Below are 19,805 nucleotides of genomic sequence, written 5' to 3' on the forward strand. Positions count from 1 at the left end.
AGTTATAGTTAGACTTAGATATAGTTAGACTTCGATATAGTTAGACTTAGATATAGTTAGACTTCGATATAGTTAGACTTAGATATAGTTAGACTTAGATATAGTTCGACTTAGATATAGTTAGACTTCGATATAGTTAGACTTAGATATAGTCAGACTTCGATATAGTTAGACTTAGATATAGTTAGACTTTGATATAGTTAGACTTAGATATAGTTAGACTTCGATATAGTTAGACTTAGATATAGTTAGACTTAGATATAGTTCGACTTAGATATAGTTCGACTTAGATATAGTTAGACTTAGATATAGTTAGACTTAGATATAGTTAGACTTAGTTATAGTCATTCTTAGTTATAGTTAGACTTCGATATAGTTAGACTTAGATATAGTTAGACTTAGATATAGTTTAGACTTAGATATAGTTTAGATTTAGATATAGTTAGACTTAGATATAGTTAGACTTAGATAGAGTTAGACTTAGATATAGTTAGACTTAGATATAGTTAGACTTAGATATAGTTAGATATGTTAGACTGATATAGTTAGACTTATAGTTAGACTTAGATATAGTTAGATTTAGATATAGTTAGACTTAGATATAGTTAGACTTAGATATAGTTTAGACTTCGATATAGTTAGACGTTAGATATAGTTAGACTTAGATATAGTTCGACTTAAGATATAGTTAGACTTAGATATAGTTAGACTTAGATATAGTTAGACTTAGATATAGTTAGACTTAGTTATAGTTATTCTTAGTTATAGTTAGACTTCGATATAGTTAGACTTAGATATAGTTAGACTTAGATATAGTTAGACTTAGATATAGTTAGATTTAGATATAGTTAGACTTAGATATAGTTAGACTTAGATATAGTTAGACTTAGATATAGTAGATAGATAGTTAGACTTAGATATAGTTAGAGTAGATAGTTAGATTTAGATATAGTTAGACTTAGATATAGTTAGACTTAGATATAGTTAGACTTAGATATAGTTAGATTTAGATATAGTTAGACTTAGATATAGTTAGACTTAGATATAGTTAGACTAGATATAGTTAGACTTAGATTAGTAGACTTAGATATAGTTAGATTAGATATAGTTAGACTTAGATATAGTTAGACTTAGATATAGTTAGATTAGATATAGTTAGACTTAGATATAGTTAGACTTAGATATAGTTAGATTTAGATATAGTTAGACTTAGATATAGTTAGATTTAGATATAGTTAGACTTAGATATAGTTAGTTAGAAACCAAGAAGGCCTATAGATCTGATGACATCCTAAACAAAATGATCAAATATACAAACCCCAAATTTCCAGTTCTATTAAAACTCTTTCACACTGACATCTTTGCTGATGTTTAGAAACTAAGGTCTGATGACCTCGTACATAAAAGCAGGACAAACTGTCTCAACAACAACCTGAGTAAGTCATCTGCATGATCTTTAACCACCGACGTCTTCACTTTATCACCAAAAAACTTTATCACCACTGCACCCACTGCACCCAGGGCCAGGTGGAGACCCTCCTGACCTCCTGCCATCACCACTAGGACTTCACACCTGATCACACACGTCCACACACTCTCCTACCTGCTCAGAGAAGTCCATCCATGTGTGAACACGTCAGTGACAGGAAAAGAAACTCTAAGGACCTCCAGCCCCCATACATTCATAGTCTGCTCATACATGCATGAATATATACTGTACATATGTAGGTGTGTACATGTACTATATGTATATATATATGTATGTATGTATGTACTTTTACAACCGGATGCATTTATGTGTGTATATTAATATAAGTAAAATTCTGTACATAACCTCCCCTTTTATAACCATTTATAACTTAATTGTAAATTATTCTACATATATTTAGTGAAAGCCTATTTTATGACTTTATTTTGATCTTATTGTTTTGCACACATTTTTATAAACAATGAATCTTTTCGTGTGTACATGGTTCTCACACTTGCTTTGGCCTGTTTTCTCACGCCAATAAAGCTGTTTAGAATTAGAAATGATAGAGATAGAACACAGTGTGTCCCTCACTGGTCCTGAGGACAGAACAGGAAGTGACATGATGGTGTAACTTCCTCTTCTCTATGATTCTACAGGAAGTGCTGAAGCAGCTTCAGAGTAAACTAGAGCAGGAGGCCAAGACTCTGGCTTCATCTGGGAGGAGTGACGTTCTGCTGCAGCTGAGAGGTACGAGATGATCTAACACAAATCATCATCACAAAATACTTTGAATAAAGAGCAGATATTAAAAACATCACTAATAAAAATATTATACACACATGCAGAAAATGAAGCAAGACACATAGAGAAAATGTGCAAATAAAAAGATAAGGTGCTTATACATCTAATAGGGCGACCGTGGCTCAGGTGGTAGTGGGGTCGTCTTCTGATCGAGAGGTTGGGGGTTCGATCCCAGTACCTGACTATGTGTCGAAGTGTCCTTGGGCAAGACCACTGAACCCGAAGTTGCTCCCAGTGGTCGACGAGTGCCGTGCAGTGTCAGTCCTGTCCCACTGGTGTGTGAATGTGAGAGTGATTGGGTGAATGAGCTGATATGTAAAGCACTTTGAGACTGCTTCAGTGGTGATAAAGCTCTATATAAATCATGTCCATTTAACATTTTAATGAATACATCTAATAAATACATCTAATAAATAATAAATATATCTAATAAATAACATCTAATAAATAATAAATATATCTAATAAATACATCTAATAAATAATAAATATATCTAATAAATACATCTAATAAATATAAATATATCTAATAAATACATCTAATAAATAATAAATATATCTAATAAATACATCTAATAAATAATAAATATATCTAATAAATACATCTAATAAATAATAAATATATCTAATAAATACATCTAATAAATAATAAATATATCTAATAAATACATCTAATAAATAATAAATATATCTAATAAATACATCCAATAAATAATAAATATATCTAATAAATACATCTAATAAATAATAAATATATCTAATAAATACATCTAATAAATAATAAATATATCTAATAAATATATCTAATAAATACATCTAATAAATAATAAATATATCTAATAAATATATCTAATAAATACATCTAATAAATAATAAATATATCTAATAAATATATCTAATAAATACATCTAATAAATAATAAATATATCTAATAAATACATCTAATAAATAATAAATATATCTAATAAATACATCTAATAAATAATAAATATCTCATAAATACATCTAATAAATAAATAATATATCTAATAAATGTTATCTAATAAATATATCTAATAAATATATCTAATAAATATATCTAATAAATATATCTAATAAATACATCTATGAATAATAAATATCTAATAATACATTAATAAATAATAAATATATCTAAAAATATCTAATAATACATCTAATAATAATAAATATCTAATAAATACATCTAATAAATAATAAATATATCTATAAATACATCTAATAAATAATAAATATATCTAATAAATAATAAATATCTAATAAATACATCTAATAAATAATAAATATATCTAATAAATACATCTAATAAATACATCTAATAAATAATAAATATATCTAATAAATACATCTAATAAATAATAAATATATCTAATAAATATATCTAATAAATACATCTAATAAATAATAAATGTATCTAATAAATACATCTAATAAATACATCTAATAAATAATAAATACATCTAATAAATAATAAATACATCTAATAAATACATATAACTCTGTTAATAACGTGTCTGTCAATCATCTCAGAGCTCCACATGGACCTCACCAACTACTATGAGCTCAAACACCAACCGAACAACCTAAGGCTGGGAGGGGCGAGGCTTACAGGTGTGGGCGGAGACTCAGAAACAGACGACCACCTAGCGATGGTGCCGCTGTCTTGCTCCGCCTCCTCCACATTCAGAGCGGCGTCTCGTCAGAGTGCGGCATCAAGCGCCGACGCCATCATGATACCACATCACTTCCTGGAAGGTGCCCCGCCCAAAACAGCCGTGATGAGTGGAGCGGACGGACGGCAGAGTGACCATCACCTGGAGGAGTTGTACAAGGAGAGGTGAAGACACGCCCCCTGCTAGTGTAGGAGGGACAAGGGGTTTTAAAATGATCATATTCATTATTATGAATAATTAATTCATTATTATTAATATTACATTAAGATTTTCTGGAGTGCCATCTAGGGTGAGTTATAGTTATAGTGTCCTGGATCATTTAAAGAGTTATTAATAACTGTTTATGTTATTACATGAACCACAGACAAAGCTGTTTAGAACCACAGGGTGCGTTTGATATGTTCTGGTTCTGTCCACCTCACCACTGGTCCAGACACGCCTTTATTAGCATTAGCATTAGCATGCTACCGTAGCTCAGGTTCACAGCAGTGGGGAACAGAGGTCATAAAGTGTAATAAAACACTGTGATGTTACAAATAAAATATGAAATATGTTAGTGGAGACATGATGATGAGGCTGTGACCCACACTGACAGAAGAGTCCAACATTTCACACTCATTATTTGTGCTCGTTTAAGCTTTTGCCATTAGTTGAACGTTGTTATGGCAGCCAATCAGATTGTTCTAGTGATTAGTTCATGTGGGCGTGTTTGTGTGTGTGACAAAAACAGCTGTTACAGCTGTTAATTATGACGTTAACGTATCAAACACACATTAAACTCTGCACCGTTCACTCTGAGGTCGTATTACGACTCACATGAAAGTGTCTCAATCTGATTTGAAGAAGTCAGATATGAGTGAAGAAGTGATCAGCTCACACACACAATATGTCCCCTTTAAGTTAGTTTAATTTATGTATTTATTTAAGCAGCATATTATAAACTTATTTTACATAATAACAAAACTAAATTGTGCTAAAATGTAGCAGATGAAAGTTCAAAGAACTTATAAAAACCATCATCTCTTGTTCATTTAAATCATCACTACATAAACTTACAGTGTGTACTCACACAACACATGTAGTTAAGTTAGTTAAGTTAAGTTAAGTTAGTTTAGTTAAGTTAGTTAAGAGTTAACCAGTGTAACTCACAGGAATCTGTTACTGGGGGAAATCGACCGAGAGGAGAGAGAACGATGCTGGTATTTCAGTCAAATGGAGGAACTGTCACAGAGGATGACTCAGCTACCATGTATAGACACGGTGAGACACACACACACAACACACACTGTGGTCACTGATTGATTGATTGATTGACTCCGCCCCCTACAGTTCTCTATGCAGATGGATCAGATCAGACAACAGCTTCAGTTTGAGGCTCAGCAGCTTCGATCAGCGATGGAGGAACGATTTGGAACCAACGAACAAGTTCTACAGAGAACCCAGGTACCATTATTATTAACTATATCATCATCATTATTATTATTATTAATAACTTTATTATTATTTTATTGTCTTTTGCAGATGCGTATTTCACGTCTGGAGCATTTGGAGAAAGAACTGCAGGAAACGTGTGGGAGTCAGGAGAGTCAGTTAGAGGTTAGACACACACACACACACACCTACACACACACACACACACACACACACCTACACAGGCACACACACACACACACACAATCACATCACTTTATTATTAGACTACAGCTGTAATGGCGCCCCCTGCAGCGCCCCCTGCAGTCACTGCAGTCGCTCCCAATCCAGCTCCACCTGCCGCAGCGTGACCGAGCCGCCGTAGCTCCAGACCCAGAAGGCGGCGTACAGTGGCTCACAGAAGGCGGCGCTGAAGGTGTGCAGGAGGGTCATGCTATCGCGGCTAACGCAGTAGAAGGACAGAGACTCCGCCTCCCGGTCCAGGTGGACTCCGACTCTCCTGCTGAAGGGCTGCGGTGAGGTGGACCGGAGTCTCCTGCGGGCGTGGCACGGCGTGTAGTTCCCCTCACTGCACTCCAGACTCCAGGAGAGCAGGTTCTGACCCAGCAGGACGTTCTCCGTCGAGCCGGCTCTGCTCAGGCTGTTAATAGGCCACGCCCACGTCAACGCCGCCGCTCCACTCCACCTCCCAGTACGCTGAGTCCAGCAGACCCTCCCGGCACAGAACCTGAGGGCAGCGCTGGAAACGCTCCAGGTGGTGCTGGACGCTCCTTTCAGTCCACACACGCGTCGCCTTCCTGTTCCTGTCGCTCAGCGCTAGCTCGTAGTTAGCCGTGTTGGGGTCAAAGGTCAGGTAGCAGGCCACTGAGGAAACAGGAAGTACAGACGTTAACGTGAAGAACAGGAAGTGAAGAAGTGAAATAAAATAAAGGAGACTCACAGTTCTTGAAGTTCCACAGGTTCCCTTCTGAAGGTTCCCTGAGAACAAAAAGATCAACGTTTAATAACTATTAATATTACTTTATTTATTCACTCTTTTATAACAGTTTAATAACTGTTATTAACTCACTGTGTACTTGTACTGGCTCCGTGGTTGAACAACGAAATCACAGACGTCCTTCATGTTCCTCCTCCTCACTCTGAGAACACGTATCTGAAGGAAGAAAATAATAATAATAATTATTATTATTATCTACTAGTACAGTGCTTGTCAGAAGTATTATTCATGTAGTGGGAGGAGCTTAAGTAGAGTAATCAATTATGTCTAAATGAGTATGTGTTTGAAGGTTGTATGTACATAGAGGTGTACATACTGTACTCTAGTGTTATAAAGAGTTTATGTGTGGGTGTAAAATAAACTAGTGTGTGATTTATCTAGTTTAATTCTATGAGACATGAATATGATAAATGTGTTTGTTGTTTTATTCATTTTTGTATTTTTTTGTTTGGTGTATTTTTCTGTAATTTATGTTTTTGGAATCATTTTGTGTATTTTTGTATCTTTTTTGGTATAGTTTTGTGCATTTTGAGTCATTTTCGTATTTTTCTTGTCGTTTAGTGTATTTTTCTGTAATGTATGTTTTTTTGAGTCATTTTGTATATTTTTGTGCATTATTGTTGTCGTTTTGTGTACTTTTTGTATAAATATTGTTTAGTTTTATTTTACTCATTTAATATATTTTTATTATAAATACTGTGTGTGTGTGTGTGTGGTCTCACACATGCACACGCATCATGCACATAATCCGTCGCAGGTTGTTGACAGATTAAAAAAGAGACCCTGAAGTAGCACAAAGTCACAACTTTTCTCTAAACGCTCTGTGTGAGTTCAGTATTTTCATCCCACACACGCATCAACCGTGTGTGTGTGTGTGTACATTGTATTATTTATGTTGATATCAATTATTTCCATGAGTTATTATTATTTTACTTTTAATCCTGTTATTATGTTGATGATATTAGTGAGTTATTAAAGTCAGTGTAAAACAAATTCTGTCATTTTCTTCTAAACACATTAAATATGTCATAAATGTTTCCTTAAAACATGTAAAAAGCCATTCAACCATTTATAATGTAACTATGGAGCTAGGATTCACAAACTGTGTTTCATATGTCTGTGTTCAGGATTTAATGGGCGGGTCAGAAATCATAGCCGCGTTACGTAACGGAGCCATCATTAGCATTTAACCTGACCCTGCTGCTGAAGCACACCAAACTGCTGTGGCCTCCGGCGGGCACAGTACGGCCCGTAGCTGTAAACAAACCACATATTCAGACCCAGGGAATAAAACGTGTTTTTTTAATGAATAAGCACTTTCATACACCGTGATGTGTTTTTCGCCTCTGGTGGGCGCAGTTCTGACTCTTACCCGGGAAAGATGCAACACATTCGGACTTGGGCGGAGCAGACCTTTATGCTGACACATCGTTTGTCCCGATGCGAGCACTTTTAAAAAAACCAATGGAGAAGCAGTATTGATGCTGGAGCCACTTTCAACACTGCTCTCTACCATAGACACAGTACACGGAGGCGTGGGCGTGGTTCCAGCGCCTTTAACTGACACGCCTCCAGCGTCCCAGGCAGACAGAAGTGCTTGTTTTTCCATGATTTTGTAACAAACTCATAAACACACATTTATTTCTGCTTTACATGGACTTTAAGTATAAATCACAGACCTGAGAGATTCTCCTCACATCGTTGCCGTAGCAACCTTATGTTGTCTCGTGGTGCGTTCAGGTTCCGTCGTTCCTTGCTCTGTGTGACCTTGAAGATGCTGCTGAGGTCGTCCCTGAGGTGGTTCAGGTCCCTTCCTCAGCAGGGCGCCAGCGTTAGCTCCGCCTCCTGTTGCTGCTGGTGGTTGTTAGCGTTTCTGAAGATGCTGAAGACGCCCTCAGTGAACATGTTCAGATCCCCTCTGAGCATGTTCAGTGGACTCAGTGCTGCCCTCTGTAGGTGGAGCTCATCTTCACCCTCAGACACACTCATCATCACATCCTGTGATTGACAGATCCACCTGATCAATACACACACACACCAGTGGGTGTCATGGTTAGACTGGTCACAGTGTAATCCTGTGACTGATTCTAAGCACACAGGAAGTAAAAACTATCATTAGTGGAATGTTAGCATTGAGTCACAGGATATAGGTAAAGTGTGTGTGTGTGTGTGTGTGTGTGTGTCAGCTGATCTGAGGTGTAATTACACTCATTAACACAAACACACATGAACAAACAGGAGAACCAGTCCAGCTGCTACGCTTTATTATTATAGTATACCAGGGGTCCCCAATCCTGGTCCTCTAGAGCCTCTATCCAGCATGTTCTAGATGTTTCCTCTTCCAACACATCTGATGAAATGACCAGGATGGTCATCAGGATTCTGCAGAGCTTGATGATGAGGTCATCATTTGAATCATGTGTGTTGGAAGAGGGAAACATCTAAAACATGCTGGATAGGGGCTCTAGAGGACCAAGATTGGGGACCCCTGTGCTAGTAAGTTAATATTAATGATGTCATTATTATTTATGATCATATTTGTTATATTATATACTACGGCTAAACCACGACTAAATTATGGTTAAATTATAAGAAATGACTCTAAGACAAGCTATGGCTACACAATAGTTAAACTATGACTAAACTACAGCTAAACCAGGACTACAGGATTTCTAAATAAGTGTAAATGATGCTCTGACAGACTTTAGAACTCAAACACACTGTGAAGTTATTTCTCTCATGATGATGAAGATGATGATGAAGAAGCAGAGACTTTGTGATAAAACACAGACTTACCGATGGTTCCCACGCTGTCCACAACGCTGTCAGTAGTGTGTAGTGTGTAGTCAGTGTACAGGTGTGATCTCTCTCTCTAGTGTCATCAGGTCCAACTTGTTTCTCTTCATACTTTCAGTCCCTAAAGCTCCATCAACCACTCACTCTTATTTTGGTTTGTGTGTGTTTTTGTTGTTGTTTTGAACAGTTTCATGGTTTGATCATTTAAATTAATACACATTTAAGGCTGGAATTATTGTTTTATATTGTTATACAGTAAATCTGTAGATCATACATCTATGATGATATGATGTCACAGTGAATTGTGGACGCTGCTCTTAGAAGTGATAGATTACAGGTTCACGTCCTGCTTCAGTGTTTTTTATGACATTTTTTATGACGTAGAGATGAATCTGGTGATAATATTACATTAAAATCAATATAAATGATTAGATATGAAGCATCAGTCACTGTGTTTATATCCAGTGTAACAGGGAGGACTCTCTATGCAGACATCCTATGATGCTGGACACGTCTCCTCAGACACATTTATTATTATTATTCACCACTCGTCACGTCACTGAAGAGATAAAGTGATGAAGTGATCATAAAGTGTTATTAATTACAGGTGATTTAATCACTATAATCACTGAAGACTGAACACACCTTTAGAACAGGATCATATTTGTCACAGTTAAAGCACCATCACCACTGTTTGGAACTGTTAGTCATCCATCAGGGTGAATAAATCACTCTCTTCTGGGTGGTTACCATGGTAGTTCATTTAACCTTCAATCCATTGATGATGGCTTTTATCGCACATGTACATGTCATTAAACCCAAGGTTTACATACTCAGGGTTGATTGATCCACTTCATACCAGCTGTAATGATCAGATACACAGAGTTACCATGGAGGGTATGTTGACCTAGAGTTTTATGGATAAACTCAGAGTTTGTTAACCTCCTTTATGGAATACACCTCTGGAGTGTCAAACTAATTTTAGTTCAGGGCCAAATATGGAGCAGTTTGATCCTTCTGGGCCACAGATCTTATGCTGGAAAACAAGTAATGGAACATTATTACATATCCAATCAATACGTGACAAATATCAGTCACACAGGATCTACACTTTACATTTCTATTCAATTAATTGAAATATTATGTAATCATTTGAGGAAAAATGAAGGATTTTGTAAGAATTTTGAGTTTAACATTAAAATGACAGCAAATCATGTGATAAAAGCACCAGGAAAACTGTGAGAACCTGCAAATATTGTTTAGGTTCATTTACACACTGTGGGATAATTTGGATGATTTGGACATGAGTTTGACACGTGTTCAAGTGATTCCAGCCTTGTTGAAACCCTGTGTTGTGTGTGTGTGTGTGTGTGTGTGTGTGTGTGTGTGTGTGTGTGTGCTGCAGCTGTCTGGTGCTGAGATGCCCCCTGCTGGAGAGCCAGAGAACAGCAGCTCGTCTGCAGCAACAGGAGCACAAACAACAGACGGAGGCAGCAAGGTGCTTTTATTTTAAAGATCTGTCTATGGAGCCAGGGGTTGGGGTCAATTACAGTTTTAAAATTACAATAAAGTCTTCAATTATTCATATTCTAATACAACTCAGTTACGATTACGTTGACCAGCATTTTTTTTCCAATTACAATTACATTTATAATTATTATTTTCCCCTGAAATCAATTAGAACTATTTTCCTAATTACTAAAATTCAATTACAATTGTTCACGATTACTGAGCCTTTAATAAATAAACCTTATTAAACATAACCTTCCTGTTGTGTTAGATTTCTGTTAGCGTCTCCAATGCTATAAGCTAAGCTATAATAGCTCCCCAGGCTCCTACGCCAGGATCCTGTTTGTGGACTTCAGCTCTGCTTTCAACACTATAATCCCAGCTCTCCTTCAGGACAAGCTTTCCCAGCTGAACGTGCCCGACTCCACCTGCAAGTGGATCACAGACTTCCTGTCTGACAGGAAGCAGCACGTGAAGCTGGGAAAAACCATCTCTGCTCCAGGACCATCAGTACTGGATCTCCTCAGGGCTGTGTTCTTTCTCCTCTGCTCTTCTCCCTGTACACCAACAGCTGCACCTCCTCTCACCAGTCGGTCAAACTCCTGAAGTTTGCAGACGACACGACCATCATCGTCTCATCGCTGATGGAGACGAGTCTGACTACAGGTGGAGACAGACCGGCTGGTGTCCTGGTGCAGCCAGAACAACCTGGAGCTCAAACGCTTTAAAGATAGTGGAGATGATAGCAGACTTCAGGAAGAACCCAGCCCCCTCACCCCCCTCACCCTGGGAGACTCTACAGTGAGCTCTGTGGAGAACTTCTGCTTCCTGGGGACCATCATCACTCAGGACCTCAAGTGGGAGCTGAACATCAGCTCCCTTATCAAAAAAGCTCAGCAGAGGATGTACTTCCTGTAGCAGCTGAAGAAGTTCAGTCTGCCAACAAAGATGATGGTGAACTTCTACAGCTCCATCATCCAGTCCATCCTCTGCTCCTCCATCACCATCTGGTACCTGCAGCTACTGCCAAGGACAAGGCCAGACTGCAGCGTATCATCCACTCTGCAGAGAAGGTCATCGGCTGCAATCTGCCCTCCCTCCCAGGACCTGAACCCATCCAGGATTTTGAGGCGTGCAGGAAAGATTGGGGCCGACCCCTCCCACCCCGGTCATAAACTATTTCAATCTCTCCCTTCTGGAAGGAGGTTTAGGTCCATCAGGACCAGAACCTCCAGACACAAAAACAGCTTCTTCCCTCTGCCACCATCCACATGAACACACCCCCAGTCACCCACTGAACCCCCCCCCCCCACCCGATCACCACCTCCATGATGACATGTTCCGCTGCACTGTATATAATATAGATATAGATAGAGATATATATAGATATATATATATATATATATATATATATATATATATATATATTTATCCTATTTATCCTTTATTCTCTATCTATCCTTTATTTATCCCTCATCCTTTATATTAATCATTATTATTATTATTATTGTTGCTGGGTTGTTCTTTGTTTTTATTTTGTTGTTTGTTTTGTTCACCAACTACCAAGACAAATTCCTTGTACTGTCCTTAAAACTGTACATGGCCATTAAAAACATTTCTGATTCTGATTCTGAAAATCAGCTGTAAGCGACACTAATAAATATTATCTATCATCTAATTAGTTCTCATCTCTTGGTTACCCTTGTTTGGCTTCTAATCAATGAAAAAATATTGATAAAATATTGATAATATTATTTATGGTGTGAGCCTTTTTCTGTCACTGTATCCATAGATTTATATTTTTTATGTTAAATGATCCTGTGACAGGTAGTGGGAAAAGTTGATCTGAAACATATTTTAATATTTATTAACTACTGTGTGTGAGACATAGAACTGTAACATGGTTCTATTGGTTTGTGTTCAATTCAATTGTAAATGACAGTTTTTTGTGTGTGTGTGTGTGTGTGTGTGTGTGTTCCAGGTGGACGTGCTGTTCTGGCTGCTATCGCTGCTCGCTAACCGGGATAAGGAGGAGATATCTGGTTCTCTGCTTGCTCTGTCCAGCTCCAGCAGAGCTGCGTTGCCATGAGGAAGTCCGGCTTCGTCCCTCTCCTGTTGCAGATCCTCCACCCGCCTCCAGGTGGCGCTGCTGGGTCGTCCGACACGTTGGCTAGTGGCGGCGTGGCGAGCTGTAACGAGAAGCTAAATCCAGAGCGAGCGCCGCGCTGCACAACATTGTCTTCTCTCAACCCGATGAAGGACAGACTGGACGAGAGCGGCGAGTCCTTCACACGTTGGAACAGATACGCAGCTACTGCGACAGCGGCTGGGACTGGATGGAGGTCCGCGGCAGGGAAGGTGAGAACCTGCAAACTGCACTGTCATCATTAATCTATCACAGTCAGGGTTGGGGTCAATTATATTTATAATCTTGTAACTGATATTATATTCAAATTATGGAGGTAATCATGATCGTAATTGTAATTTTAATAGTCTGTTGCTGTTGTAATTGTAATTAAATTGTAATTGAGTTTAGATAATTGACTTTGTATTTGTAATTGCCATGAAAATTCTATAAAAATTGTCAATTATAATTTAACGCAAACTGTGGAACCATGTTACAGTTCTACACATATATAGTTAACAATTATTAAAATGTGTTTCAAATCAAGCTTTTACACATTTTACTATTTATAAAACATATAAATCTATAGATATACTGACACAATAAAGGCTCAGACACCCACACCATTAACATTAAAACCTATATTTTCATTGATTAGGAATCCTAACAAGGTAATCAATAGATAAGAAGTAAATTAGATGATAGATATTAGTTTTTAGTGTATTTTACAGTTGATTTAGGACCTGTTAGCATTAGAGATGCTAACAGAAAGCTAACACAAGAGGAGGGTTAACTTTTATTTGCTTCTTTATTTCAGGCTCAGTAATTGTGATTAATTGTAATTGAACTTTAGGAATTAAGTATGGAATTGTAATTGTGTGCGTGTGTGTGTGCGTGTCCTCAGATGTTCCTGAGCCCGTGGACCCTCAGGTGTGTCAGGCCGTGTGTGTCGTTATGAAGCTTTCCTTTGAGGAGGAATACAGACGAGCCATGAACGAACTGGGTTTGTCCAACACTGTTGGTGTGGGGGGGTGAGGGAGTTTGCAGGTGCTCACACGGTTTGTGTGTGTGTGTGTGTGTGTCCTCAGGAGGCCTCCAAGTGGTGTCTGATCTGATCCAACTGGACCAGGAGATGTTCGGCGTACACAACGATCCCATCAACATGGCTCTACGTCGCTACGCAGGCATGGCTCTGACCAACCTAACCTTTGGAGACGTCGTCAACAAGGTACGCACTTGGCCACGGAAATGCAGTAACCATGCTCCGCCCACTGCTTACTAAACATTGCATACTGTCAGTTAGTTTGATGAATTAAAATTAATCAGTAGCTGTTGGCTCTGCTTATTTGACGGACTTGTCTTGTCTTGTTGTTGTTGTTGTGTTGTCCGGGTCCAGGCCACCCTGTGCTCGAGGAAGGACTGCCTGCTAGCGTTGGTGAGCCAGCTGAGCTCGGACAGCGAGGAGCTCCATCAGGTGGTTTCTAGTATCCTCAGAAACCTGTCGTGGAGAGCCGACATCAGCAGCAAACGAGTGCTGCGAGACATCGGCTGTGTGCCCGCGCTGATGACGTGCGCTTTGCAGGCCACTAAGGTACAGACCACACAACTACCAACGACTACACTGTAACACACAGTTACAGAGAAAAATGTGTCAGGGAGCAGTTTTATTGATTGTGATAATAGTGTATTTTTGTGCAGGAGTCGACCCTGAAGTCTCTGCTCAGTGCTCTGTGGAACTTGTCGGCTCACAGCATCGATAACAAAGCATCACTGTGCGCGGTGGACGGCGCTCTGAGCTTCCTGGTCAGCACGCTGACGTATCGCTGTCAGACCAACTCGCTTGCCATCATTGAGAGCGGAGGAGGAATCTTGAGGAATGTCTCCAGCCTGGTGGCAACACGGGAGGAATACAGGTAGGACAAGTCGGAAAAACCTTTTCATCTCCTTCTGTTGTTTGACTCATACCTTTGGTCCTCAGGCAAATCCTACGGATCATAACTGCCTGCAGACTTTGCTGCAGCACCTACGTTCTCACAGTCTGACCATCGTCAGCAATGCCTGCGGGACGCTGTGGAATGTGTCGGCGAGGAGCCCGAAGGACCAGGAGTTGCTTTGGGACCTGGGAGCCGTCAGCATGCTCCGAAACCTCATCCATTCCAAGCACAAGATGATCGCCATGGGCAGCGCTGCGGCTCTCAGGAACCTGCTTACCAATCGACCGCTGAAGTACAAGGACACGGCCGTGGTGTCACCCGGCTCCTGCACACCGTCGCTCTACATGAGAAAGCAGAAAGCTCTGGAGGCGGAGCTTGATGCCAAACATTTGGCAGAAACATTTGACACGCTGGAGAAACACAGTCCCAAACACCTCAACAAACCGCTGCGGCACATCGAGAGCCTAGTGAAGGATTACGCCTCAGACTCCGGTTGTTTCGATGATGATGAGGCACCAAACATGTCCAGCAGCCTTGACACTGGTTGCTTCTCCATGATGTCCTCGTTTCTCTCCAATTCTAACTATCTTCAAAATCAGCCCCGCAACAGAGTCAGTGAATCGGAACGGGATTCGGATCCACCTCAGTTGACGGAGAGGAGGAGCACTCGACCAGACGATGAGGTCTCAGCAGCTGCAGAGAAACTGGCCAAAAAGATCACCAACACAGTGGCAAAGATAGGACAGATTGGTGGATGACATCACCATGCATACGTCTTCCGAGGACAGTCTGAGCCTCAGCTCCGAGGACCACCTGGCAGACTGGCCATACGGACAGGGTGAGCTGAACGATGCTCGGGCCAAGTCCTTCTCGCCCTGCTGTATGTCCGACACCAGCAGCCGAGCTCACAGGGAGTGGCTCAGCAAGGCTCACGCCCTCCTTCGCCTGAAAACTGCGCATACAAGCGTCTCCACGGACAGCCCTGAACAGCGGCAGTACCAGCGACGGATACTGTGCAGCAAAGAACAGATTCGAGCTTTATCGAGAGCTCAGCGACCAAACCAGCTGGACCTCAGAGTAGATCATCAGGAGTTCATCAATGGCGGGCCTGCAACCCTGAATCAGATGATCCAGCAGGAGGTCCCAGAGAGAGACTCTGAGGATTGGAAAGATGTGAAAGCTCTGGAACTAAACAGCACAAACAAAAAGAACCAAGATCAGCAGGACGTAAAACCCCGTCAGTGCGTCCACAAAGGTTTCCTCAGACGTCAGCATGACTTCAATCAAACTGTCTCCTTCCTATCAGCAGGTCCCTCTAATTCAGAGTGTGACCAAGTTCGGTGTAGCAAAAACATCTATCAACGTACAGGCAGCACAGGCTATGAGGAGACAAGCATGGGTTCCCACTGTGATGACGGGAGGGAGCATCACCAAGTTTTCTCCTCTGACCTCTAGCAGAAGCCCCACCATCGGGACAATGGAGACGGTTCAGAAATACTCTGTGGAAACACTCCAATCTGCTTCTCTCGGTGCAGCTCACTGTCCTCACTGTCCTCTGGTGACGGAGCGTTGGCGGACAGAGTGAGAACGAGCTGGACAGCGACTTGTCCTTAGAGATAATTGAAGTAGAAGACGAAAAGAACTGAAACAAACTGAAGAGGACGAAACCTTGGAGGATCTGAGTGACAGTCAGCTGCTGATCACTGATTCAAAAACATTCCAAGCAAAGAGACGGAGCCCATTGAGATTCCTGTCAAACGGGAGAAGGTGTTCCTCCGAGCAGTTTCACCAGCTATTCTCGAAGATAGATCTCCATCCAGCTCGTCAGAAAACTACATCCACGAGGACACCACTGGTGATGAGTCGCTGCAGCTCGGTGAGCTCTTTGGGCAGTTTTGAGTCTCCGTCCATTGCAAGCTCTATCCAGAGTGATCCCTGCAGTGAGATGATAGATGGCACAATAAGTCCCAGTGACCTTCCCGACAGCCCAGGACAAACCATGCCGCCGAGTCGAAGTAAAACCCCATGTTTTGTTGAGTCAAACGGGCCGGACTCACAAAGCACCGGAATGACCGGTCAGTGGGAGAGTAGTCTGCGTACATTCATGGATATTGCAGACTCCAAGGAGAGATTCAACCTTCCTTCTGATCTGGACACAATGATATACTTTACTGTGGAAAAACCCACTGAGAACTTCTCCTGTGCTTCCAGCCTGAGTGCCCTACCTCTTCACGAGCACTACATACAGAAAGACGTGGAGCTGAAACTCACTCCGCTGCTCCAGAAGGGTGACAAAACCTGGATGAATCTGGACAGGAAAACTGGGAGCGGTATAGTGAGTGCAACTCTGACGATGACATTGAAATCCTAAAAGAGTGTATTAACTCCGCCATGCCCTCCAAGTTTCGGAAAGTAAGACCTTCCCAGATGACCACAATCCCATCTCACATTCTCAACTCTCAGGTTCGAAAACCAATTCATTTTCCAGTTTACATGATGCTACCCAACGGTAAAACACAAATGTACCCTGGGAGGAGAATCGTCATTCCCAGAAAGACTTCAAGTTTGAGGATTCCTCCTTTACAGACTCAACAGAAGGAACCATCAACTTCTCCAGCACAACGTCTTTGAGTGATGAAACCCTGGAGTACCCGATTAAGGAGCAAGGTGCTAAAGACTGTACTGCCAGAACAAATAGCAAAAAGGAACTGATTCATGACGAGGCTAAGAGAATCCAAGACCTGAGGATATTCTCACACTTCCACAAACCAAACAGAACAAACTACCAGCAGGAGTTACCCACGAGACGAACAACTAAACACATCATTCCCACTCAGAAGGTGCTGATGCAGAGCAAAGAAGTTGCAGACCGAGTGGCAAACCAGAAACATCGAGACCTGTCACCCCATCAGAGGAGGCGACAAGGTCAAGTTACAATCAGGAACTAGAGCTGCCTGTCATAAAGCAAAACACTGACAGTAACCACAGTGTGGGATTGCAAAGAGGCCACGCCCTCTACCGACAGATGACACAGTCCTCTGAGGAGAGTAATGGCTTCAAAGATGATGAGAATGAAGAAGTAATGAAGCAAACCTGCCGAAATTCAATCAGAGAAGCTTGCAGGCATACTCTCTCCCAAAGCCTGACCAACATTGGCAAGATGGAAAACTCCCAAATGAAGCCCAAAGGATTTGAAAGGATCAAACAGTGTCTGATTAAGGATGACTCGCAGACATGTTACTCACTGAGCTCCTCCTAAGTTCACTTAGTGATGCTGAATTTGAAAATCACAAAACAAAAGTGCAGCAAGTTTGGTACAAGAATCGGCACAACAAAGCCCTGAACATGCTTCAGCAAACGAAGCACGGGGACATCCACAGTAAGTACGAAGAGAACAGCTCGCCCAGCTCTGTCAGCATGGATTCAGAGGACGACCTCCTTCAGAAGTGCATCACATCCGCCATGCCCAAGCAACGGAGAAAAGCAGCTGCCAGGAAGAAGAAAGATAACTCTCAGAAAATGAACCAAAGGGGTCTGGCGGGTGGGACATGTATGAGGACATGGACAGTGATGACATGGCTTGGGATAGAGAGTCGGACCTCAACAGTGTTGACTGGAGGCCATACAGGAGGGGGCTAACTGTGTGGTCACCGGACTGCAAGCCTCCAAGTCCCAGGACCCTTCCTCTGAGGAGACGGAGTCAGTGCTGTCGTTCATGTCCACATCCAGCTTCACGCCTAAAGGAAAGGAAGTTCGCCAAGGACAAGAAGCCAAACAAACCTTTAGACTTCGCTCAACGCAAGCCGGTCCCGAACTTACCTGTTGTTTTTAGAGGCAGAACTGTCACCTATACGCCCAAAAAGGACGATCCTCCATCACAGAGGCCACCGCCAAGGAAACCCCAGACCAAGAGCGATGCTCCAAAGAATCCGAACCTGGCTCAACACAGATCAAAGAGTCTGCACCGACTAGGTCGTCCACAGGACACAGAGCTGTCTTTGCCAAAAAGGAGCTCTACACCACCTCCACGGATACAAAGAGTTCGTCATCTGGTTCATCGCAAAGCTCCTCTCCATCCAAACCCCTCAGAATAAGATCAAAACTCAGACTAAGAAACCAATCCATTGGAAGAGCCCCACATCTACAAGCAGCCCACCTGCTAGCAGCCCCCCCTGAAAGAAAAGGACGCTCCCCTGTCATTAATCAAAACGAGAAATCGCCACCACCCAAAACCCAGAAGTCCCCCGTGCGAATCCCTTACATGCAAAACGCTGTCAGACCACCGAGACCTCTATCTCCACTGTAACAACCAAACCCCACCGGGCAGCAAAACCAGGTCTGTGGAAGAGGATGCTTCCTGCAAACCAATATGACTTGGTCCGGATGACATCTGTTCATTCCAACGGGGGTGATTCTGACCGCAGTGGATTTCTGAGACAGCTAACGTTTATTAAGGAGTCAAAGAATGTGCTGAGGCGTGACGGCTCAACTCATAGACTCCAGGATCACAAAGTGGATCCTCTCGCAGAGCTGTGCCCGCTGCCACCGGCCGTTTTCCTGTGTTCGTCGCGCTGTCAGGAACTCAAGGCAGTAGTAGTCAGGCCCCAAGAAGGGCACAAGTAAAAAACCCGGTACAGAGACAGCAGGCCCAGAAGCCGAATCCCGGTCTGCAGAGACAGACTGTCAACCTTTCAAGAGCCACGTACAGTGAAAGAGACCTTTCAGCAAAACGCCCTTTCAGAAGAACCAGTTCTGAAAGTCCCAGTAGAGCGACTCAGCAAAGTGGGCCAGGCAGTGTGTCAGGAATCCGCTTGCAGCAAGACAAAGACAGCTTCAAACGCCACGCCTCATCACCGAGCATCAACGTATTGAGCCGCGTCACCAGCCGATCCTCTCTACGCTCTTCATCGTCGGATTCAAGTGGAAGAGCAAAGAGTGAAGACGAGACAAAGAAGAAAGGGCAAAGATTGCGGCTGAGGGATGGAGTTACCTGGAGGAGAATCAAGCATGAAGACGCACCACAGATCCTGAAAAGCAGTCAGGCATCATCT

At 41.5% G+C, this 19,805-nt stretch overlaps 1 protein-coding gene and 1 long non-coding RNA gene across 2 annotated transcripts in view; one reads left to right on the forward strand and one right to left on the reverse strand.

Moving 5' to 3' along the window:
- Positions 1–19,805, forward strand: part of LOC114460061 (adenomatous polyposis coli protein 2-like) — a 34,587-nt gene that overhangs the window by 13,623 nt on the left and 1,159 nt on the right. Inside the window, 38 exon segments of the mRNA XM_028442089.1 lie at positions 2,128–2,218; positions 3,820–4,126; positions 5,114–5,222; positions 5,292–5,405; positions 5,484–5,558; positions 10,592–10,684; positions 12,677–12,758; positions 12,761–12,886; positions 12,889–13,053; positions 13,725–13,823; positions 13,909–14,048; positions 14,217–14,411; positions 14,519–14,733; positions 14,799–14,806; positions 14,809–15,494; positions 15,496–15,735; positions 15,737–15,767; positions 15,770–15,986; positions 15,988–16,256; positions 16,259–16,324; positions 16,327–16,386; positions 16,389–16,469; positions 16,472–16,599; positions 16,601–17,045; positions 17,048–17,302; positions 17,305–17,697; positions 17,700–18,005; positions 18,008–18,289; positions 18,292–18,372; positions 18,375–18,493; positions 18,495–18,786; positions 18,789–18,833; positions 18,836–18,921; positions 18,923–19,091; positions 19,094–19,249; positions 19,252–19,298; positions 19,300–19,350; positions 19,353–19,803. Coding sequence (XP_028297890.1) covers positions 2,128–2,218; positions 3,820–4,126; positions 5,114–5,222; positions 5,292–5,405; positions 5,484–5,558; positions 10,592–10,684; positions 12,677–12,758; positions 12,761–12,886; positions 12,889–13,053; positions 13,725–13,823; positions 13,909–14,048; positions 14,217–14,411; positions 14,519–14,733; positions 14,799–14,806; positions 14,809–15,494; positions 15,496–15,735; positions 15,737–15,767; positions 15,770–15,986; positions 15,988–16,256; positions 16,259–16,324; positions 16,327–16,386; positions 16,389–16,469; positions 16,472–16,599; positions 16,601–17,045; positions 17,048–17,302; positions 17,305–17,697; positions 17,700–18,005; positions 18,008–18,289; positions 18,292–18,372; positions 18,375–18,493; positions 18,495–18,786; positions 18,789–18,833; positions 18,836–18,921; positions 18,923–19,091; positions 19,094–19,249; positions 19,252–19,298; positions 19,300–19,350; positions 19,353–19,803 — 6,775 coding nt within the window.
- On the reverse strand, positions 6,049–6,509 carry LOC114460062 (uncharacterized). The gene is made up of 3 exons (XR_003673528.1): positions 6,463–6,509; positions 6,334–6,371; positions 6,049–6,257 (listed from the first exon to the last, which is right to left on the reverse strand). It is a non-coding gene; the product is annotated as an uncharacterized LOC114460062 (long non-coding RNA).

This window comes from Gouania willdenowi, unplaced genomic scaffold, assembly GCF_900634775.1.
Source record: "Gouania willdenowi unplaced genomic scaffold, fGouWil2.1 scaffold_386_arrow_ctg1, whole genome shotgun sequence".
In the NCBI taxonomy this organism is placed as follows: domain Eukaryota; kingdom Metazoa; phylum Chordata; class Actinopteri; order Blenniiformes; family Gobiesocidae; genus Gouania; species Gouania willdenowi.